Source organism: Crinia signifera, chromosome 19, assembly GCF_055691185.1.
Source record: "Crinia signifera chromosome 19, ASM5569118v1, whole genome shotgun sequence".
Lineage (NCBI taxonomy): Eukaryota > Metazoa > Chordata > Amphibia > Anura > Myobatrachidae > Crinia > Crinia signifera.
In genome coordinates, this window is record NC_139226.1 from 144,302,921 (window position 1) to 144,325,305 (window position 22,385).

At 46.7% G+C, this 22,385-nt stretch overlaps 1 protein-coding gene across 2 annotated transcripts in view; it reads left to right on the forward strand.

Annotated features, from left to right (window-relative positions):
- The first annotated feature begins 276 nt into the window (after positions 1–276).
- SORL1 (sortilin related receptor 1) overlaps positions 277–22,385 on the forward strand; it is a 182,074-nt gene continuing 159,965 nt past the window's right edge. For both annotated transcript variants that reach the window (XM_083163586.1, XM_083163587.1), the window contains exon 1: positions 277–519. In XM_083163586.1, coding sequence (XP_083019712.1) covers positions 331–519 — 189 coding nt within the window. In that variant the 5' untranslated portion in view covers positions 277–330. The remainder of the gene's footprint in view (positions 520–22,385) is intronic.

Sequence of the window (22,385 nt, forward strand, 5' to 3'; positions counted from 1 at the left end):
AGGGAGAGGGTCAGGTAGGCACTAGGCAGGTATGGTCATAACCCAGCAATACATGAAGTAGAACCCCTGGGATGTTCTGGTATGAGGTAAGCACCGGGTAACAGATGATGATGAGGCGGCGGCGGCGGCGGCGGCGGGGGGAGGGCAGGGGGTCGGGACCCAGGTCACGTGTGTGTCTCCCCGGTGGGGACGCAGGTCACGTGTGGTGTCTCCGGCGGGGGTCCCGGGAGGGGGTGATGGTCACGTGTGTGTCTCTGAGGCAGCAGGCGGCGGTGGCGGGTAGCGGCGCGCGGGGGGTTATGGCTGGTCACGTGTGTGCGGCAGCAGAAGATGGCGGTGTGTGAGGGAGGTGTGCGGCGGTGGCGGCTGCTGCTGCTCTCACTGGCCGGGCTCGGGCTGCTGATGGCGGTCACTACCGTACGTGCCACACCGGACCCCCAGTACCCGCTACCCGGGGAACAGCGGAGCAAGAGGAGCCCGCCGGCCGGCGCCGAGCACCCTGTACGGGTGTACGGACAGGTGAGGTGCCGGGAGCGGGGGTGTGAGGGACCCGGGGATGCTCCGTCCTACCTGTCCCATCTATCTGTGTATCTATCCCAATGACGGGGATGCATTGCACACTAGTGTGTGTGTGAGATACTGACAGTACACACACATACATAAATATACATACACACACAATCTAGTCAGTATGACACACACACACTATAGTCAGTATGACACAGACACACACACACACACACACACACACACACACACACACACACACACATACATATAAATATATATACACACACACACACACACACACACACACATATATAAATATACACACACACAATATAGTCAGTATGACACACAATCTAGTTAGTATAACACATACACACACACACACATAAATATATATACACACACAATCTAGTAAGTATGACACACACACACACACACACACACACACACATATATAAATAAATATATACATACACACACACAATCTAGTCAGTGTGACACACACACACATATATAAATATATACACACACACACAATATAGTCAGTATGACACACACACACACATATAAATACACACACACACACACTATAGTCCGTATGACACACAATATAGTCAGTATGACACACACTCACATATATATTCACAGCATATTTATCTGTGTATCTATCCCAATGACGGGGATGCATTGCACAATACAGTGTGTGTGTGTGTGTGTGTGTGTGAGATACTGACAGTACACACACACATACATAAATATACATACATACATACACAATCTAGTCAGTATGACACACACACACACACACAATACATATAGTCAATATGACACACACACCCACACACACAGATATATATGCTGTGTGTGTGTGCGCGACATACTGAAAAAAAAATATATATACTATATATATATGTGTGTGTGTGTTGCTGCGATCCTGTACAGGTGATGCTGGCCTACCTGTCCGTGTCCATTCCCTACCACATAGCCTAGATCTGGGATAGCCAACCCCAGTCCCCGAGAGCTACCAACAGTTAATGTTTTCCAGACAATCCAGCTGCTGCACAGGTGCACTCATTACTAGCTGAAACATTTTCAAAGATCCACAGGTGGAGCTAATTACTTCACTTGTGATTCTGCGAGTAGACCTGGAAAACATTAACTGTTGGTAGCTCTCGGGGACTGGGGTTGGCTATCCCAGATCTAGGCTATGTGGTAGGGAATGGACACGGACAGGTAGGCCAGCATCACCTGTACAGGATCGCAGCAGTACACTAATTATATACTGTATATCTATACCCCACATGAGACCTGTGCCTGGACATATATTGGCATGCAGAGGTCATGAGGCTGCACCAGTACTATAACATGACCGCGCAGTATTGGTGTACTGGCAGCTGCTGGGTATATACAGGTATATAATGGGCGTGCTGTCTGTATGTGTTGTATTGGGATACTGCTGGGTATATACAGGTATATAATGGGCGTGCTGTCTGTATGTGTTATATTAGGATATTGCTGGGTATATACAGGTATATAATGGGCGTGCTTACTGTATGTGTTATATTGGGATACTGCTGGGTATATACAGGTATATAATGGGCGTGCTGACTGTATGTGGTATATAGTGATACTGCTGGGTATATAATGGGCGTGCTGTCTGTATGTGTTATATAGGGATACTGCTTGGTATATACAGATATATAATGAGCGTGCTGTCTGTATGTGTTATATTGGGATCTTGCTGGGTATATACAGGTATATAATGGGCGTGCTGTCTATGTGTTATATAGGGATACTGCTGGGTATATACAGGTATATAATGGGCGTGCTGTCCTTATGTGGTATATAGGGATACTGCTGGGTATATATACAGGTATATAATGGGCGTGCTGTCTGTATGTGGTATATAGGGATACTGCTGGGTATATACAGGTATATAATGGGCGTGCTGTCTATGTGTTATATAGGGATACTGCTGGGTATATACAGGTATATAATGGGCGTGCTGTCTGTATGTGGTATATTGGGATATTGCTGGGTATATACAGGTATATAATGGGCGTGCTGACTGTATGTGGTATATAGGGATACTGCTGGGTATATACAGGTATATAATGGGCGTGCTGTCTGTATGTGGTATATTGGGATACTGCTGGGTATATACAGGTATATAATGGGCGTGCTGACTGTATGTGTTATATTGGGATACTGCTGGGTATATACAGGTATATAATGGGCGTGCTGACTGTATGTGGTATATAGGGATACTGCTGGGTATATAATGGGCGTGCTGACTGTATGTGTTATATTGGGATACTGCTGGGTATATACAGGTATATAATGGGCGTGCTGACTATGTGTTATATTGGGATACTGCTGGGTATATACAGGTATATAATGGGCGTGCTGACTGTATGTGGTATATAGGGATACTGCTGGGTATATAATGGGTGTGCTGACTGTATGTGTTATATTGGGGTACTGCTGGGTATATACAGGTATATAATGGGCGTGCTGACTGTATGTGGTATATAGTGATACTGCTGGGTATATAATGGGCGTGCTGTCTGTATGTGTTATATAGGGATACTGCTTGGTATATACAGGTATATAATGAGCGTGCTGTCTGTATTTGTTATATAGGGATACTGCTGGGTATATACAGGTATATAATGGGCGTGCTGACTGTATGTGGTATATAGTGATACTGCTGGGTATATAATGGGCGTGCTGTCTGTATGTGTTATATAGGGATACTGCTTGGTATATACAGGTATATAATGGGCGTGCTGTCTGTATGTGTTATATTGGGATATTGCTGGGTATATAATGGGCGTGCTGTCTATGTGTTATATAGGGATACTGCTGGGTATATACAGGTATATAATGGGCGTGCTGACTGTATGTGTTATATAGGGATACTGCTGGGTATATACAGGTATATAATGGGCATGCTGACTATGTGTTATATTGGGATACTGCTGGGTATATACAGGTATATAATGGGCGTGCTGTCTGTATGTGTTGTATTGGGATACTGCTGGGTATATACAGGTATATAATGGGCGTGCTGTCTGTATGTGTTATATTGGGATATTGCTGGGTATATACAGGTATATAATGGGTGTGCTGTCTGTATGTGTTATATTAGGATATTGCTGGGTATATACAGGTATATAATGGGCGTGCTGACTGTATGTGGTATATAGGGATACTGCTGGGTATATACAGGTATATAATGGGCGTGCTGTCCTTATGTGGTATATAGGGATACTGCTGGGTATATATACAGGTATATAATGGGCGTGCTGTCCTTATGTGGTATATAGGGATACTGCTGGGTATATACAGGTATATAATGGGCGTGCTGTCTGTATGTGGTATATAGGGATACTGCTGGGTATATACAGGTATATAATGGGCGTGCTGTCTGTATGTGTTATATTGGGATACTGCTGGGTATATATACAGGTATATAATGGGCGTGCTGACTGTATGTGGTATATATGGATACTGCTGGGTATATAATGGGCGTGCTGACTGTATGTGTTATATTGGGATACTGCTGGGTATAGACAGGTATATAATGGGCGTGCTGACTGTATGTGTTATATTGGGATACTGCTGGGTATAAACAGGTATATAATGGGCGTGCTGACTGTATGTGGTATATAGGGATACTGCTGGGTATATAATGGGCGTGCTGACTGTATGTGTTATATTGGGATATTGCTGGGTATATGCAGGTATATAATGGGCGTGCTGTCTGTATTTGTTGTATTGGGATACTGCTGGGTATATACAGGTATATAATGGGCGTGCTGACTGTATGTGGTATGTAGGGATACTGCTGGGTATATACAGGTATATAATGGGCGTGCTGACTGTATGTGGTATATAGGGATACTGCTGGGTATATACAGGTATATAATGGGCGTGCTGTCTGTATGTGTTATATAGGGATACTGCTGGGTATATACAGGTATATAATGGGCGTGCTGTCTGTATGTGGTATATAGGGATACTGCTGGGTATATAATGGGCGTGCTGACTGTATGTGTTATATTGGGATATTGCTGGGTATATACAGGTATATAATGGGTGTGCTGTCTGTATTTGGTGTATTGGGATACTGCTGGGTATATACAGGTATATAATGGGCGTGCTGACTGTATGTGGTATATAGGGATACTGCTGGGTATATACAGGTATATAATGGGCGTGCTGACTGTATGTGGTATATAGGGATACTGCTGGGTATATACAGGTATATAATGGGCGTGCTGACTATGTGGTATATAGGGATACTGCTGGGTATATACAGGTATATAATGGGCGTGCTGACTGTATGTGGTATATTGGGATACTGCTGGGTATATACAGGTATATAATGGGCGTGCTGACTGTATGTGGTATATAGGGATACTGCTGGGTATATACAGGTATATAATGGGCGTGCTTACTGTATGTGGTATATAGTGATACTGCTGGGTATATAATGGGCGTGCTGTCTGTATGTGTTATATTGGGATACTGCTGGGTATATACAGGTATATAATGGGCGTGCTGTCTGTATGTGGTATATAGGGATACTGCTGGGTATATACAGGTATATAATGGGCGTGCTGACTGTATGTGTTATATTGGGATACTGCTCGGTATATACAGGTATATAATGGGCGTGCTGACTGTATGTGGTATATAGGGATACTGCTGGGTATATAATGGGCGTGCTGACTGTATGTGTTGTATTGGGATACTGCTGGGTATATACAGGTATATAATGGGCGTGCTGTCTGTATGTGGTATATAGGGATACTGCTGGGTATATACAGGTATATAATGAGCGTGCTGTCTGTATGTGGTATATAGGGATACTGCTGGGTATATACAGGTATATAATGGGCGTGCTGTCTGTATGTGGTATATAGGGATATTTCTGGGTATATACAGGTATATAATGGGCGTGCTGACTATGTGGTATATAGGGATACTGCTGGGTATATACAGGTATATAATGGGCGTGCTGACTGTATGTGGTATATAGGGATACTGCTGGGTATATACAGGTATATAATGGGCGTGCTGTCTGTATGTGGTATATAGGGATATTGCTGGGTATATACAGGTATATAATGGGCGTGCTGACTGTATGTGGTATATAGGGATACTGCTGGGTATATACAGGTATATAATGGGCGTGCTGACTGTATGGGGTATATAGGGATACTGCTGGGTATATACAGGTATATAATGGGCGTGCTGACTGTATGTGGTATATAGGGATACTGCTGGGTATATACAGGTATATAATGGGCGTGCTGTCTGTATGTGGTATATAGGGATATTGCTGGGTATATACAGGTATATAATGGGCGTGCTGACTATGTGGTATATAGGGATACTGCTGGGTATATACAGGTATATAATGGGCGTGCTGACTATGTGGTATATAGGGATACTGCTGGGTATATACAGGTATATAATGGGCGTGCTGACTGTATGTGGTATATAGGGATACTGCTGGGTATATACAGGTATATAATGGGCGTGCTGACTGTATGTGGTATATAGGGATACTGCTGGGTATATACAGGTATATAATGGGCATGCTGTCTGTATGTGTTATATTGGGATACTGCTGGGTATATACAGGTATATAATGGGCGTGCTGACTGTATGTGTTATATAGGGATACTGCTGGTATATACAGGTACATAATGGGCGTGCTGTCTGTATGTGGTATATAGGGATACTGCTGGGTATATACAGGTATATAATGGACGTGCTGACTGTACGTGGTATATAGGGATACTGCTGGGTATATACAGGTATATAATGGGCGTGCTGTCTGTATGTGGTACATAGGGATACTGCTGGGTATATACAGGTATATAATGGACGTGCTGACTGTATGTGGTATATAGGGATACTGCTGGGTATATACAGGTATATAATGGGCGTGCTGTCTGTATGTGGTATATAGGGATACTGCTGGGTATATACAGGTATATAATGGGCGTGCTGTCTGTATGTGGTATATAGGGATACTGCTGGTATATACAGGTAGATAATGGGCGTGCTGTCTGTATGTGGTATATAGGGATACTGCTGGGTATATACAGATATATAATGGGCGTGCTGACTGTATGTGGTATATAGGGATACTGCTGGGTATATACAGGTATATAATGGGCGTGCCGTCTGTATGTGGTATATAGGGATACTGCTGGGTATATACAGGTATATAATGGGCGTGCTGTCTGTATGTGGTATATAGGGATACTGCTGGGTATATACAGGTATATAATGGACGTGCTGACTGTATGTGGTATATAGGGATACTGCTGGGTATATACAGGTATATAATGGGCGTGCTGTCTGTATGTGGTATATAGGGATACTGCTGGGTATATACAGGTATATAATGGACGTGCTGACTGTATGTGGTATATAGGGATACTGCTGGGTATATACAGGTATATAATGGGCGTGCTGTCTGTATGTGGTATATAGGGATACTGCTGGGTATATACAGGTATATAATGGGCGTGCTGTCTGTATGTGGTATATAGGGATACTGCTGGATATATACAGGTATATAATGGGCGTGCTGTCTGTATGTGGTATATAGGGATACTGCTGGGTATATACAGGTATATAATGGACGTGCTGACTGTATGTGGTATATAGGGATACTGCTGGGTATATACAGGTATATAATGGGCGTGCTGACTATGTGGTATATAGGGATACTGCTGGGTATATACAGGTATATAATGGGCGTGCTGACTTTATGTGGTATATAGTGATACTGCTGGGTATATACAGGTATATGATGGGCGTGCTGACTGTATGTGGTATATAGGGATACTGCTGGGTATATAATGGGCGTGCTGACTGTATGTGGTATATTGGGATACTGCTGGGTATATACAGGTATATAATGGGCGTGCTGACTGTATGTGGTATATAGGGATACTGCTGGGTATATACAGGTATATAATGGGCGTGCTGACTATGTGGTATATAGGGATACTGCCTGGTATATACAGCTATATAATGGGCGTGCTGTCTGTATGTGGTATATAGGGATACTGCTGGGTATATACAGGTATATAATGGGCGTGCTGTCTGTATGTGGTATATAGGGATACTGCTGGGTATATACAGGTATATAATGGGCGTGCTGTCTGTATGTGGTATATAGGGATACTGCTGGGTATATAATGGGCGTGCTGACTTTGTGGTATATAGGGATACTGCTGGGTATATACAGCTATATAATGGGCGTGCTGTCTGTATGTGGTATATAGGGATACTGCTGGGTATATACAGGTATATAATGGGCGTGCTGTCTGTATGTGGTATATTGGGATACTGCTGGGTATATACAGGTATATAATGGGCGTGCTGTCTGTATGTGGTATATAGGGATACTGCTGGGTATATAATGGGCGTGCTGACTTTGTGGTATATAGGGATACTGCTGGGTATATACAGGTATATAATGGGCGTGCTGACTATGTGGTATATAGGGATACTGCTGGGTATATACAGGTATATAATGGGCGTGCTGTCTGTATGTGGTATATAGGGATACTGCTGGGTATATACAGGTATATAATGGGCGTGCTGTCTGTATGTGGTATATAGGGATACTGCTGGGTATATAATGGGCGTGCTGACTTTGTGGTATATAGGGATACTGCTGGGTATATACAGCTATATAATGGGCGTGCTGTCTGTATGTGGTATATAGGGATACTGCTGGGTATATACAGGTATATAATGGGCGTGCTGTCTGTATGTGGTATATTGGGATACTGCTGGGTATATACAGGTATATAATGGGCGTGCTGTCTGTATGTGGTATATAGGGATACTGCTGGGTATATAATGGGCGTGCTGACTTTGTGGTATATAGGGATACTGCTGGGTATATACAGGTATATAATGGGCGTGCTGACTGTATGTGTTATATTGGGATATTGCTGGGTATATACAGGTATATAATGGGCGTGCTGACTGTATGTGGTATATAGGGATACTGCTGGGTATATACAGGTATATAATGGGCGTGCTGACTGTATGTGGTATATAGGGATACTGCTGGGTATATACAGGTATATAATGGGCGTGCTGACTGTATGTGGTATATAGGGATACTGCTGGGTATATACAGGTATATAATGGGCGTGCTGACTGTATGTGGTATATAGGGATACTGCTGGGTATATACAGGTATATAATGGGCGTGCTGTCTGTATGTGGTATATAGGGATACTGCTGGGTATATACAGGTATATAATGGGCGTGCTGTCTGTATGTGGTATATTGGGATACTGCTGGGTATATACAGGTATATAATGGGCGTGCTGACTGTATGTGGTATATAGGGATACTGCTGGGTATATACAGGTATATAATGGGCGTGCTGACTGTATGTGGTATATTGGGATACTGCTGGGTATATACCGGTATATAATGGGCGTGCTGACTGTATGTGGTATATAGGGATACTGCTGGGTATATACAGGTATATAATGGGCGTGCTGACTGTATGTGGTATATAGGGATACTGCTGGGTATATACAGGTATATAATGGGCGTGCTGACTGTATGTGGTATATAGGGATACTGCTGGGTATATACAGGTATATAATGGGCGTGCTGACTGTATGTGGTATATAGGGATACTGCTGGGTATATACAGGTATATAATGGGCGTGCTGACTGTATGTGGTATATAGGGATACTGCTGGGTATATACAGGTATATAATGGGCGTGCTGTCTGTATGTGGTATATAGTGATACTGCTGGGTATATACCGGTATATAATGAGCGTGCTGTCTGTATGTGGTATATAGGGATACTGCTGGGTATATACAGGTATATAATGGGCGTGCTGTCTGTATGTGGTATATAGGGATACTGCTGGGTATATACAGGTATATAATGGGCGTGCTGACTGTATGTGGTATATAGGGATACTGCTGGGTATATACAGGTATATAATGGGCGTGCTGTCTGTATGTGGTATATAGTGATACTGCTGGGTATATACCGGTATATAATGAGCGTGCTGTCTGTATGTGTTATATAGTGATACTGCTGGGTATATACAGGTATATAATGGGCGTGCTGACTGTATGTGGTATATAGGGATACTGCTGGGTATATACAGGTATATAATGGGCGTGCTGTCTGTATGTGGTATATAGTGATACTGCTGGGTATATACCGGTATATAATGAGCGTGCTGTCTGTATGTGTTATATAGTGATACTGCTGGGTATATACAGGTATATAATGGGCGTGCTGTCTGTATGTGGTATATAGGGATACTGCTGGGTATATACAGGTATATAATGTATATACAGGTATATATGTCTCCCTGTTGCGTAGATGTTGCTGTTACTATGTACAGTGACTCGCCTGTGTATAGTATACTGCTTGTTGCTGTATATGGATCATTAGGTCGACATGCACTCAAGGTCAACTTGGATGACACATGAAAAGGTCGACATGTTTCTGTGTCTGTTGACGTAGACCCCCAGTTAGCTCCTCCTTTCCTCCGCCATGCTGCCTCGCTCCTCACACTTTTCCTTTCCCAATTGTAGCTCACGTGAAGCATGAACAAGTTAGATGAGTGGAAACTCATGTCAATCTTTTTCATATGCCGACCATTGTCCTATCAACGTCATTTTTGTCGACCTGACACCTGGAAGCAATGTATATACCATGGTGATAAAACCTCTCACCCCGTGTGTCTTCCGGGGTCCCTGAACGAGGGTCCGGTCACTAGGTCGGCCACTGGAGGTGGACCCCTGACATAGCTCAACATGGCTAAGGTTGACAGTCAAAATACGGATTTTACATTTCACTAACGTCCTTTATGGGATACTGGGAATGGTCTTAAGACATTGGGTATTAGAGGGTATCCGCAGGAGACAGGCACATCTATAACTTTGAAGCTGGGTGTACTGGCTCCTCCCCTCTGATTCCCCACCCAGGAACCAGTTTAGAAAAATGTGCCCTCAGGAGAGGATGCACACTGCTGGAGCTCCAGAGAGTTTGTCTTCAGTTTTATTTCTTTTATTATTTTGGGGTTACTGTGTTGAACTTCACAGTATCCCTGCTTCGAGGGAGTCAGTTGAGGAGGGTTCAGCTGCAGGCCTCTTAAGGTACCGAGCTGTCCCTGCTGCAGGACCACTGTCCTGAGAGGGTGTTTGTACTCACGGGCATTGCGCTGCAGTGATACTCACCCCCAGCATGCCGCACACTCCTGACACAGTCCGAAGACGTCTGTGGTGAGTAATAACCGGGGTCCCCACAGTGGGGTACCCCGGCTCATCGTGCGGCAAGATGGCGGCGGCGGCAGACGCGGTACCCTGCACAGGGGCTGCGCAGACCCCCCGTCACAGACTGGCTGCGGGTGACAGTCCCTGGACTACCAGGGCAGATCCCACCATAAAACGCTGTCAGTGTAAAGGGCGCCATTTAAAACTGACAGCCAGCGCCAGTATAAAGATCAGTGAAGCCCCTGCGCCATCACAGGGGGCGGGGCTTCAGCGGAGCGAGGCCAGAGCTCTGAGCGCGCATACACTACTTCCTGCTTCTCCCTGGGCGCCATTACTGCCTCCAGATCACTCCTCAGCGGTGAGGTGTTGGACAGAGGAAATCTGCAGAAAACAGCAAGTGTATTTAGCGCTAAGATCGCTTAATTGATCACGCTGTTCTGTGTTTATGCGTGTTACCAACTCCTAAATAGTTCAGGTTGTACATGGTGTGCTGGTCTCCTCAGTGTAATCTGAGCGCTCCCCCACGTGCTTGTTAAGCTACACACTTCCAGTGATAGAGCTCACACATATATAGCTGCTATACACTGCACATTGATTTTATATATTTTATTTCATTGTGATTGTGGTGTGTTTGTGGAAGAAAGGTTACTTATTACACCAACATGGTGAGGAAGTTAACCTGTCTCATTTGCAGCAGCAAGTTTGTGCCTAAGTCCACTTCACAGATTACCTGTGAAGAGTGCATGTCCACTCAGACAGGGGTCTCACCCCAGATCAGTGGTACTCCTCAATCAGACTCACAGGAGCCTGAGTGGGCTGCTGGCATTAAAACCATGCTGCAGGCTGTGTCAACACAATTGGCTGCAAATACAGTGCAGACCAAACAGGTGCAGCAGGACTTGTCAGTTCTAGCCGCACGGGTGGATAATATGAATACCACCACGGGCCTGTCACGGAAGCGTGCTGCGACCGCCATGTTGCCTGATTCAGATGATGATCTGCAGGCGGGTGACGAAACGGATGATAATGTGGACGACGGGGCTCTGATCCCTGATTCACAGTCATCTCTTAGAGGCCCAGAACCTCTTATTATAGCAATAAGAGAAGTTTTAGACCTTCCCTTAGCAGACATGCAGGAAGGCGACCAGTTTTTTGGGTCTCAAAGGAAACAGCAAATTGTTTATCCTGAACAGGTTGACCTTGATGAGACGTTTAAGGAGGCTTGGAAACAACCTGAAAAGCGTTTCCAAATGTCTAAAAGGTTTAAGTCCAACTTTCCCTTTGATCCCGCCACTAGAGGGGTGTGGGAAGAGCCTCCGGTTGTGGATGCATCAGTGTCCAGACTGTCCAAGAAGGTGGTTCTCCCCGTTCCAGGGGCTGCAACACTAAAGGATAGTACAGACAAAAAACTGGATACTACCCTTAAGTCCATGTACACAGCGAGTGGGGCGGCTCAGAGACCTGTCCTCGCCAGTTGTTGGATGGCAAAGTCCATTTATACATGGGCTTCTCAAATCCAGGAAGGCATGCTGGCCGATATGTCAATGGCGCAAGTTGGAGAGAGACTTCGCCATATCCAGGATACTGCAAAGATCCTGTGTGACACTCAAAAGGAGCTTGGAGCTATAAATGCTCGCTCTTCCGCAATGGCGGTTTCGGGCCGCAGGGCCCTCTGGTTAAGACAATGGGTAGCTAGTCCAAACGTAGTGTGGAGAGTTTGCTTTTTAAGTGAGAAGAGTTATTTGGTAGCGAACTTGACGACCTTATATCCAAGGCTACAGCCGGCAAGTCGACTTTTCTGCCGACGGCTACCACTCACGCTAAACGTCCCTTTCAGGGCCATACGTCCCAGTCCTTTCAGGCATCGCAGTCCTTTCGGCCTTCCAGGCCCAGGCAGAGGGCGAGAGGCTCCAGCTCGGCCGCCAGAGGGGGCCGCGGTAGGTTCAGAAAGCCCGCCAGCACAGGATCTCAGGATCGTGCCGCTACTGCCTCCGCCTCTAAGCCTGCAGCATGACTCGGGTTCCGACCCTGGAGTCACTTGCGAGGTGGGGGGTCGCCTGTCAGCTTTCAGCCAAGTATGGTCAGTCTCTCACCTGGATTCCTGGGTGAGGGATCTTATTACCAACGGCTACAGGTTGGAATTCGAAAAACCTCCCCCTCACAGGTTCTTCAAATCAGGTCTGCCGGCCCTACAGGCAGATCGTGTGAACCTGCAACAGGCTATACAACGCCTGCTGACGTCACAGGTTATCACACCTGTCCCATTGGAGGAACAAGGAAGGGGTTACTATTCCAACCTGTTCCTCGTGCCGAAGCCGGACGGCTCGGTACGCCCCATTTTAAATTTAAAGTCACTAAACCCTTTTTTAAGGGTTCACAAATTCAAGATGGAGTCCCTCCGGGCAGTAATAGCAAGCCTGGAGGAGGGAGAGTTCTTAGCATCGTTGGATGTGAAGGACGCCTATCTCCACATACCAATTTGGGGTCCACATCAAGCTTTCCTGAGGTTTGCGCTGAAAGATCTGCACTTTCAATTCAGGGCACTGCCATTCGGCCTGTCATCAGCGCCGCGTGTGTTCACGAAGGTGATGGCAGAAATGATGGTACTGCTCAGGAGGTCGGGTGTCAACATTATCCCCTACCTGGACGACTTGCTGATCAAAGCAAGGTCGGAACAGGTCCTGCTGCAGGATATAGCAAAAACCAGACAGGTTTTATACGAGCATGGGTGGATCCTAAATATCCCCAAGTCCTCCCTGACGCCGTCGCGTCGTATCCTCTTTCTGGGAATGTTCCTGGACACAGAGTTGAAAAGGATTTTCCTCCCTCGGGAGAAGATGGAAGCCATACAATCCCTGGTGATGGTGATTTTGGCAAAACCTCAGGTGTCGGTTCACCAATGCATCCAGCTATTGGGCAGGATGGTGGCCACCTTCGAGGCCATTCAGTTCGGACGCTTTCACACCAGGGTGTTCCAACTGAATCTGTTGTCAAAATGGTCGGGCTCCCATCTCCTGATGTACAAGAGGATTTCTCTGTCGCATCAGTCCCGGCAGTCTCTTCTATGAACTCAGGAGTCGAACCTGCTTGCAGGTCGGAGATTTGGCATCCAGGATTGGGTGCGTCTCACGACGGACGCGAGTCTGCAGGGATGGGGTGCTGTGACCATGGACAGAACCTTTCAAGGTCAGTGGACTCGGTGGGAAGCGAGACTTCACATCAATATCCTGGAGCTCAGAGCTGTATACTATGCAATGTTACAAGCCCAGGATCTCCTCCAAGGTCGGGCGCTCCAGATACAGTCCGACAACGCCACAACTGTGGCCTACATAAATCGCCAGGGAGGCACGAAAAGCAGGACTTGCATGAAGGAAGCTTCCAAGATCCTGGCGTGGGCGGAAATGTACGTGGTGGCTCTGTCGGCCATCTTTATCCCGGGTGTGGACAATTGGGAGGCAGACTTTCTGAGCCGTCACGCCCTCCACCCCAGGGAATGGAGCCTGAATTCACAGGTTTTCGCAGCAATCGTGGACCGTTGGGGCCAGCCATCGATAGATCTGATGGCATCCCGGTTAAACCACAAGGTCCCCAGGTACTGCACAAGGACCAGGGATCCCTGCGCATTAGCAATAGACGCCCTGACCATTCCATGGGTGTTTCCCTTGGTGTACCTGTTTCCACCCATACCACTGCTGACAAGGGTGCTAAAAAGGGTTCGAAGTCAGGGAGTGGAAGCCATTCTGGTGGCTCCGGACTGGCCAAGAAGGGCTTGGTTCGCGGATCTACAGAGCCTGCTGATCGAAGATCCTTGGCCTCTTCCTCTAAGGAGAGATCTACTCACACAGGGCCCGTGCGTCTTCCAAGATTTAGGGCGGCTACGTTTGTCGGCATGGAGGCTGAGCGGCAAATCTTAGCTCAGAAAGGTCTGCACTCATCAGTAATCACCACGATGATTCAGGCCAGAAAGCCGGTAACAAACACCCACTACTACAAGATCTGGAGAAAGTACGTGGGTTGGTGTGAGGAGCAGAAGGTCCCTCCAGCAAAGTTTAACCTGAACAGGTTATTGTGCTTCCTACAAGCGGGATTGGATTTGGGTCTCCGTCTGGGCTCACTAAAGGTCCAGATTTCGGCCCTGTCCATATTCTTCCAAAGAAAATTGGCTGTCATCCCGGAAGTACAAACATTCCTTCAGGGAGTGCTTCACATCCAGCCTCCCTTTGTACCTCCTACACCTCCTTGGAGTTTGGACGTCATCCTAAACTTCCTTCAATCCTCCTGGTTGGAACCTTTGGAGTCGATAGAATTGCGGTATATTACCTGGAAGGCGGTGGTCCTTTTGGCCCTTGCCTCGGCTAGGAGAGTGTCTGAATTGGGAGCTCTTTCCTGTAAGAGTCCCTATCTAATTTTCCACTCAGACAGAGCGGAGTTGAGAACAAACCCGCGATTTCTCCCTAAGGTGATTTCTTCCTTTCACCTAAATCAGCCAATTGTAGTCCCGTCTGCGTCTAGTTCACCGGATATTCCGGTATCGCTGGATGTGGTGCGTGTCTTGCGTGTGTATGTCCAAAGGACTTCAAGAATCAGGAAGACAGATTGTCTATTTATCCTGTATGACGCACAAAAGAAGGGACACCCTGCATCTAAGCAATCCATTGCTAGATGGATTAGGACTACAATCCAGCAAGCCTATGTGACGGCAGGTATGCCGACACCTCCTGTTTTAAAGGCTCATTCCACCAGATCGGTGGGCGCATCCTGGGCGGCTGCTCGGGGTGTGTCAGCTCTGCAGCTCTGTAGAGCTGCTACATGGTCGGGGCAACACACCTTTGTAAAATTGTACAAGTTTGATGCCTTGGCCAAAGAGGATACCCAGTTTGGGCAGGCAGTACTGCAGCAGTCTCCGCACGTACCCTCCCTTTCTGGAAGCTTTGGGACATCCCCAATGTCTTAAGACCATTCCCAGTATCCCATAAAGGATGTTAGTGAAAATAGGAATTTAATACCTACCGGTAATTCCTTTTCACGTAGTCCTTATGGGATACTGGGCGCCCGCCCTGTGCGGGGGTCTGGCTGCAGCTTATTCTGCTGTTTAAAGTTCAGAAGTTCACTTTATTGTCTTCTGGTTCTAAGGTCTAGTTCAGTGACCTTGTTAAAGAAAATCCACCCAGTTGGTGGTATTATAGTTGTTTATTATTTTGATGAATGCGGGTGTGCTGGCATGAATCTCACCACACAATTCACACTTATGTTACATAAGTGACATATAAGTTATTCCTCTCATATGTACATTCTCCTTCGGGCACAGTTTTTCCATTAACTGGTTCCTGGGTGGGGAATCAGAGGGGAGGAGCCAGTACACCCAGCTTCAAAGTTATAGATGTGCCTGTCTCCTGCGGATACCCTCTAATACCCAATGTCTTAAGACCATTCCCAGTATCCCATAAGGACTACGTGAAAAGGAATTACCGGTAGGTATTAAATTCCTATTTTTTATTTTTTTGAGACGACGTGCCGACAGGAGAGAGAGTGTGCCCGAGGCATGGCCAGCACAGCGGTACACTTTATCCGCATCTGTCGTCTATGTCAACATTCCGTTAAATGTGAAAAACTCAGGTCGACCTCATGCTTGTGTTGACCTCCAATCCTGTCGATCTTAGCCATGTCTACCTATTTCAGGTGTCGACGTAAGGCCTGTAGATCTTCAATGGCCAAGCCGATGCACGTTGACCTAAATTGGGTCAATTTAATGACCCTACCCCCTAAATGGACTTCATGCTCTATTTGTGACAGGAATTTGGACATGGCGGAGCGGGAGTGGATTAGGGTGTGTTATATGCGGGTTATAACCAATGTAATAGGTTATATGTGTATCCACAGACCGAGCTGTCCCTTTACTATATAGCTCTGACCTGTTCTGCAGTGATGTACAATGTCTTCTTCATGTGCAGGTAATCGGTGTGACATTGGGCTCACCCTAGGTCTATAATATCCGGTCACTGTTATGGAGAGATACAGAAGTGTCCCTCCTACTGACAGCCTATGGCAGGTAACAGGCATTATACATGCAGGTAATCGGTGTGACATCGGGCTCACCCTAGGTCTATAATATCTGGTCACTGTTATGGAGAGATACAGAAGTGTCCCTTCTACTGACAGCCTATGGCAGGTGACAGGCATTGTACATGCAGGTAATCGGTGTGACATCGGGCTCACCCTAGGTCTATAATATCTGGTCACTGTTATGGAGAGATACAGAAGTGTCCCTCCTACTGACAGCCTATAGCAGGTGACAGGCATTGTCCGTGCAGGTAATCGGTGTGACATCGGGCTCACCCTAGGTCTATAATGTCCGGTCACTGTTATGGAGAGGTACAGAAGTGTCCCTCCTACTGACAGCCTATGGCAGGTGACAGGCATTGTACATGCAGGTAATCGGTGTGACATCGGGCTCACCCTAGGTCTATAATATCTGGTCACTGTTATGGAGAGATACAGAAGTGTCCCTCCTACTGACAGCCTATAGCAGGTGACAGGCATTGTACATGCAGGTAATCGGTGTGACATCGGGCTCACCCTAGGTCTATAATGTCCGGTCACTGTTATGGAGAGATACAGAAGTGTCCCTCCTACTGACAGCCTATAGCAGGTGACAGGCATTGTCCGTGCAGGTAATCGGTGTGACATCGGGCTCACCCTAGGTCTATAATATCTGGTCACTGTTATGGAGAGATACAGAAGTGTCCCTCCTACTGACAGCCTATGGCAGGTGACAGGCATTGTACATGCAGGTAATCGGTGTGACATCGGGCTCACCCTAGGTCTATAATGTCCGGTCACTGTTATGGAGAGATACAGAAGTGTCCCTCCTACTGACAGCCTATGGCAGGTGACAGGCATTGTCCATGCAGGTAATCGGTGTGACATCGGGCTCACCCTAGGTCTATAATGTCCGGTCACTGTTATGGAGAGATACAGAAGTGTCCCTCCTACTGACAGCCTATGGCAGGTGACAGGCATTGTCCATGCAGGTAATCGGTGTGACATCGGGCTCACCCTAGGTCTATAATATCTAGTCACTGTTATGGAGAGATACAGAAGTGCAAGGACATCAGAATACAGTGTGAGCTTGCTGCTTAGGACAACATATCTCCCCCATAATAATGTAAGCACCTCCCTTTCTACGGTATTGCCAGTTTTTCGCTGGTCCCTCTGCTGCCAGTGACAGGAGCTATGGGTAATACCCTTCCTTTGCATATGAACCACAGCAGTGCGTGCACAGTGGGCAGAGCCATGTTTTGCACATCATCTGGGCACTGCAAGTTTGTCTCTGATGTCACCTTATCTCCTGCTCACTGTCACTTGATTTAATGAACTGAACATTAAGGAGAATGATCTGCCATTTATGTTTTCGTAGCAGCTGAAACATCCAGAGGGCATTGAGTCTCCTCTGTACGCATTATCCCCCCTCTCTGAATGATACATATCCCTATGGATTGCAGAGATAACCAAGTGATGAGCAGTTTGATTACATGTTGTTACTACCACCTGGATCTGCACCCACGGTGCACTTGCAGTCTCCTCTGTGCACCAAAGGCATTCTTCCTGTGTGATCGCTTTCTATATACAAAGCGTGGGGGCGCTTGTTGCTGCACATTCAAGGACGTGTCCATTTGTCTTGTCAAGAAGCCAGTCACAGAAAAGAAAACCTAATGGAAGCATATTGTATTTGTGACATTGAGACTAGCCTTCAGGTGCATGTGGCCTTATGGAGGAGTGAGGGCCATTTGGGAATGGTTGGGATGCCAACGTTCCGTATACGGGCGCTGGTATCCCGCCATTAGAACTCTGATGCCGGAGCTTTGAAAAACATTAGGATGTAGATATCCCACACAAGTATGTCCGGGGGCAGTAGGGGGGACTGAAGGTTATGTTTTGGGGGAGGGGGGGCGGAGGTTAGGGATAGGCTGTGGGTTTAGATAGCGGGGTGGGGTATGGGTTATTGGGTCAACATGGGTTAGGTCGACACCTGAAATAGGTCAACATTAGTTGGAAGGTCGACATGGGTTTTCACTTGTTTTTTTTGTTCCGACTGTCCCCATAGTTGCCATGGACACCGTATTGGTGCACCACATAACCTTGCATGGCTTGCTATGCTCGCCATGCTTTGGGCACGGCACCTCGCTACCCGTGGCACTCTATTATGTGGGTGGTAGGGCATGAAATACCGCCTGTCGGCTTGAGAAATCCATGTTGACCTTTTGAACTAATGCTTGTGTCGACCTAACCCATGTTGACCTTCAGTGGTTGACCTAATGACAGTGTACCATGGTGGCAGCACATGACATGAGGGGACCCTCTTATGTAATGTTACCTGTAGTGTAGGGTGTATTTCCCAGTAATAAGGGTGCACATCATATTACAGGGGGGCGCTGATGTCAGTTATAATTACAGGATTGCTGAGGATCATAGTGATTATTACACACGTCATGTATCCTGTACACACACTCCTCCCCTGGGAAGCAGGCTGTGGAGTCGGTAGATAAATGTTCAGACTCCGACTCCTCGTACTTCTGACTCCGACTCCTCAGTATTAATATGCGAATGTATTTGATACATTCCTTGAAGGTGCCTGTCCTTGTGTTTCCCCCTATATCCCTATAGATTGTAAGCTTGCAGCAGGGCCCTCCTACCTCCAAGTCTGTATGTTGTTACCCAGTTTGTTTTATCACTGTCTACTATTGTAAAGCGCAACGGAATCTGCTGCGCTATATAAGAACCTATAAATAAATAAGGAAAGAAAGGCAACATACATATTATTACTACAGAAACTAGATCCTGGGAAGCCAACTGTATTGAACAGTTTAAGCCAGGCATGTCCAACGTTGGCCCTCCAGATGTTTTGAAACTACACATCCCAGCAGGCTTTGCAATAGTTTTAGCATTCTTTAATAGCAAAACTGTGGCAAAGCATGCTGGGATGTGTAGTTTCACAACATCTGGAGGGCCAATGTTGGACATGCCTGGTTTAAGCAAAGGACAAACACAATGAAAACAAAGTTTTTTATTAATTAATTAATTGGCTGGATAGTAGCAGTAGGCATAAACATCAGGAACAAGAACTTTACCAGTTTAAAGATAAAAACCACATTATTTGGTTGTTTTGGGAACAAAAACAATAGGAAAGGTTCAGAAGTGTGGAGCATGAGTTCCGCATGCTTTGTGACGACAACAAAAATCAACGAGCCACAATCTCCGCTGGTTTACTTGCTCGTCACCGTTCAATTCATGGACATAAGGAACGATTTCTTTACCGAATCGTTACTGGCGACGAAAAATGGTGCCTGTACATCAATATGAACCAGCGTAAGGAATGGCTTAGCCAAGGTAAACAAACGACCCCGCGCATGAAACAAGATCTTCATCCGCGTAAAAAGATGTTGTGCGTATGGTGGGAGAGCTTGGTTGCATGAATTTTTCGAGTCTACACCAGGTGATTTCTACCAACTAGGTATTGAAAACCTTATTGAACGTTGAAAATAATTTGTAAACTACAAGGGAGAATACATTTATAAGTATTGGTGCTCCGAATTGTGCGTTGCGTGCCATATAGTGAAGCACATGAAAAGCATGCTTTTTCACGGTCACTTAACGTGTTCGTTTTGCGGTTACGTGAGGCACTGCATGCATTGGTCTTTATTCTTACAGTAGAGAAGTCATTAATTATCATTTTCAGAGTCGGTGCATTGTTTGCCGACTCCGGGTACTCAAAATTGCCTCCGACTCCACAGCCCTGCTGGGAAGAGCACCATTATTGAAGCGTAGGAGGTTTTACGGGCTCCATGCTGTACTGTTGTGATCCATGTGTCTGCGGTACAGTGCCCGGTACTTAGCGGTAGCATACCCCCTGTTCTTATTGTGTCTAATATAACTGTGATATAATATTACATCTGGCTCGGTGAGAAAGCAGCTTGGCTTGTTTATCCCGGAACTGTAAGCTCACGCGGCACTTCCAGGATCATAAGAGCCAGTGGGTGAAACTAAACCTGACAGCACAACTATGCTGGTTAATACCAGTGTGCAGCTCTGGAGATGGCTTGGGGCTGTCATGGTGACTTTAGGGTGTGGTTCACTCACAATACGTCCTGCAGGACTGTTGTGTAACAATTACAGAGGACACGCATGCCCATGAAAGACCCCCGTCAGCTCCCCGGGAGGCTGCATACGATTTGGCACTTTAGTGGGGTGGGCATTGGGATTGGCTGAGATCCAGTGCAGCGGATTGGCTGAGATCCAGTGTTTTCAAATTCAGCAGAGCTTCCCACGCCACCTGGCGAATAATGCTCCTCAGTTCCCATCCACTGACAAGCACCGCAGGGACCCTGCTGCCCGCCCCCCTGCCGCTGCTCACCCCTGCCACCCAACCAGCTGGCCGGACCCCCGCAGCCCGCCCCACGCTGCACGCGTAGGAGGTCCCAGGATGGGTAGTCGGCCAGCTCGGGTCCGATGCACACAGGACCACACATTGGACCTGAGGAGACGGCAAACCAAGCCAATTTGGGCCGATTTCACAGCCCAATTTGTTGAAATCGGCCAAAATCAGCTCAGTGTATAGGCACCTTAAGTCCAGCAGCTATGCAGGATGCAGAATGAAGCCTAAGGTGTTAGCCCCTTTAAAAAAAAGGTCTTGTAATTCAGCGGTTCCAAACCTGTTTTCTCTACCGTCCAATAACTGGGTTATACTATGGGGATAGAGATCCTCCGCAGGAGAGACAGGCACATTAAAGCTTTCAGTGTGGGTGCACTGGCTCCTCCCCTCTATCTCCCTCCACTAGTCAGTTTAGAAAAATGTGCCTCAGGAGAGGCAGTGCTTTTTGGATGCTCCAGACTTTTTCTTCAAATTTTATTTAGTTTATTATTTTGGGGCGCTGCTTTGACCAGGCAGCTGTCCTACTTCGAGGGTGTCAGGGGTAGGGTCAGTCCCGACCTCTTAAGGTGCAGAGCTGACCCTGCTGCAGGATAATCTATCCTGAGTGGGGCCTGTCACCGCACAGGTGAGTACAGGTTGGGGGTCCCACAAGGGGACACCCCAAACCGTTCCGTGCGGCAAGATGGCGGCGGCCCTCTCGCAGGGTCCGTGCGACCCCCCCCCCCCCCCCCCAATCACACTGGCATAGGGTGATGCCGCTGGACCACCAGGGATGACCAGGGCATTTTTTAAGCATTTTTATGTGAAAAGCGCTTATGCCAGTTTAAATATACTGGAAGCGCCAGCTCTGTGTAAAGGGGGCGGGGCTTTGCTCAGAGCGGGACCAGGCTCTGCTGGGCGTGCCCTTTCTCTGCTTCCATTACAGCTCCTCAGCGGCGTGGTGGATTTGATCCTTTGCAGCAGCGGCAGAGACAGCAAGTTATAACAGCGCAGCAGCGTTGCTTAGCTGTGTTATTTACACTGTGTATGACATATCACGGTGTGTTTTGTGCGTTACCAGCTCACTCAAATCCGTGAGTTAAGGTTTAGGGTGTACTGGTCTCCTCATATTGCTCTGAGTCTACCCCACTGGCTAGTTAAC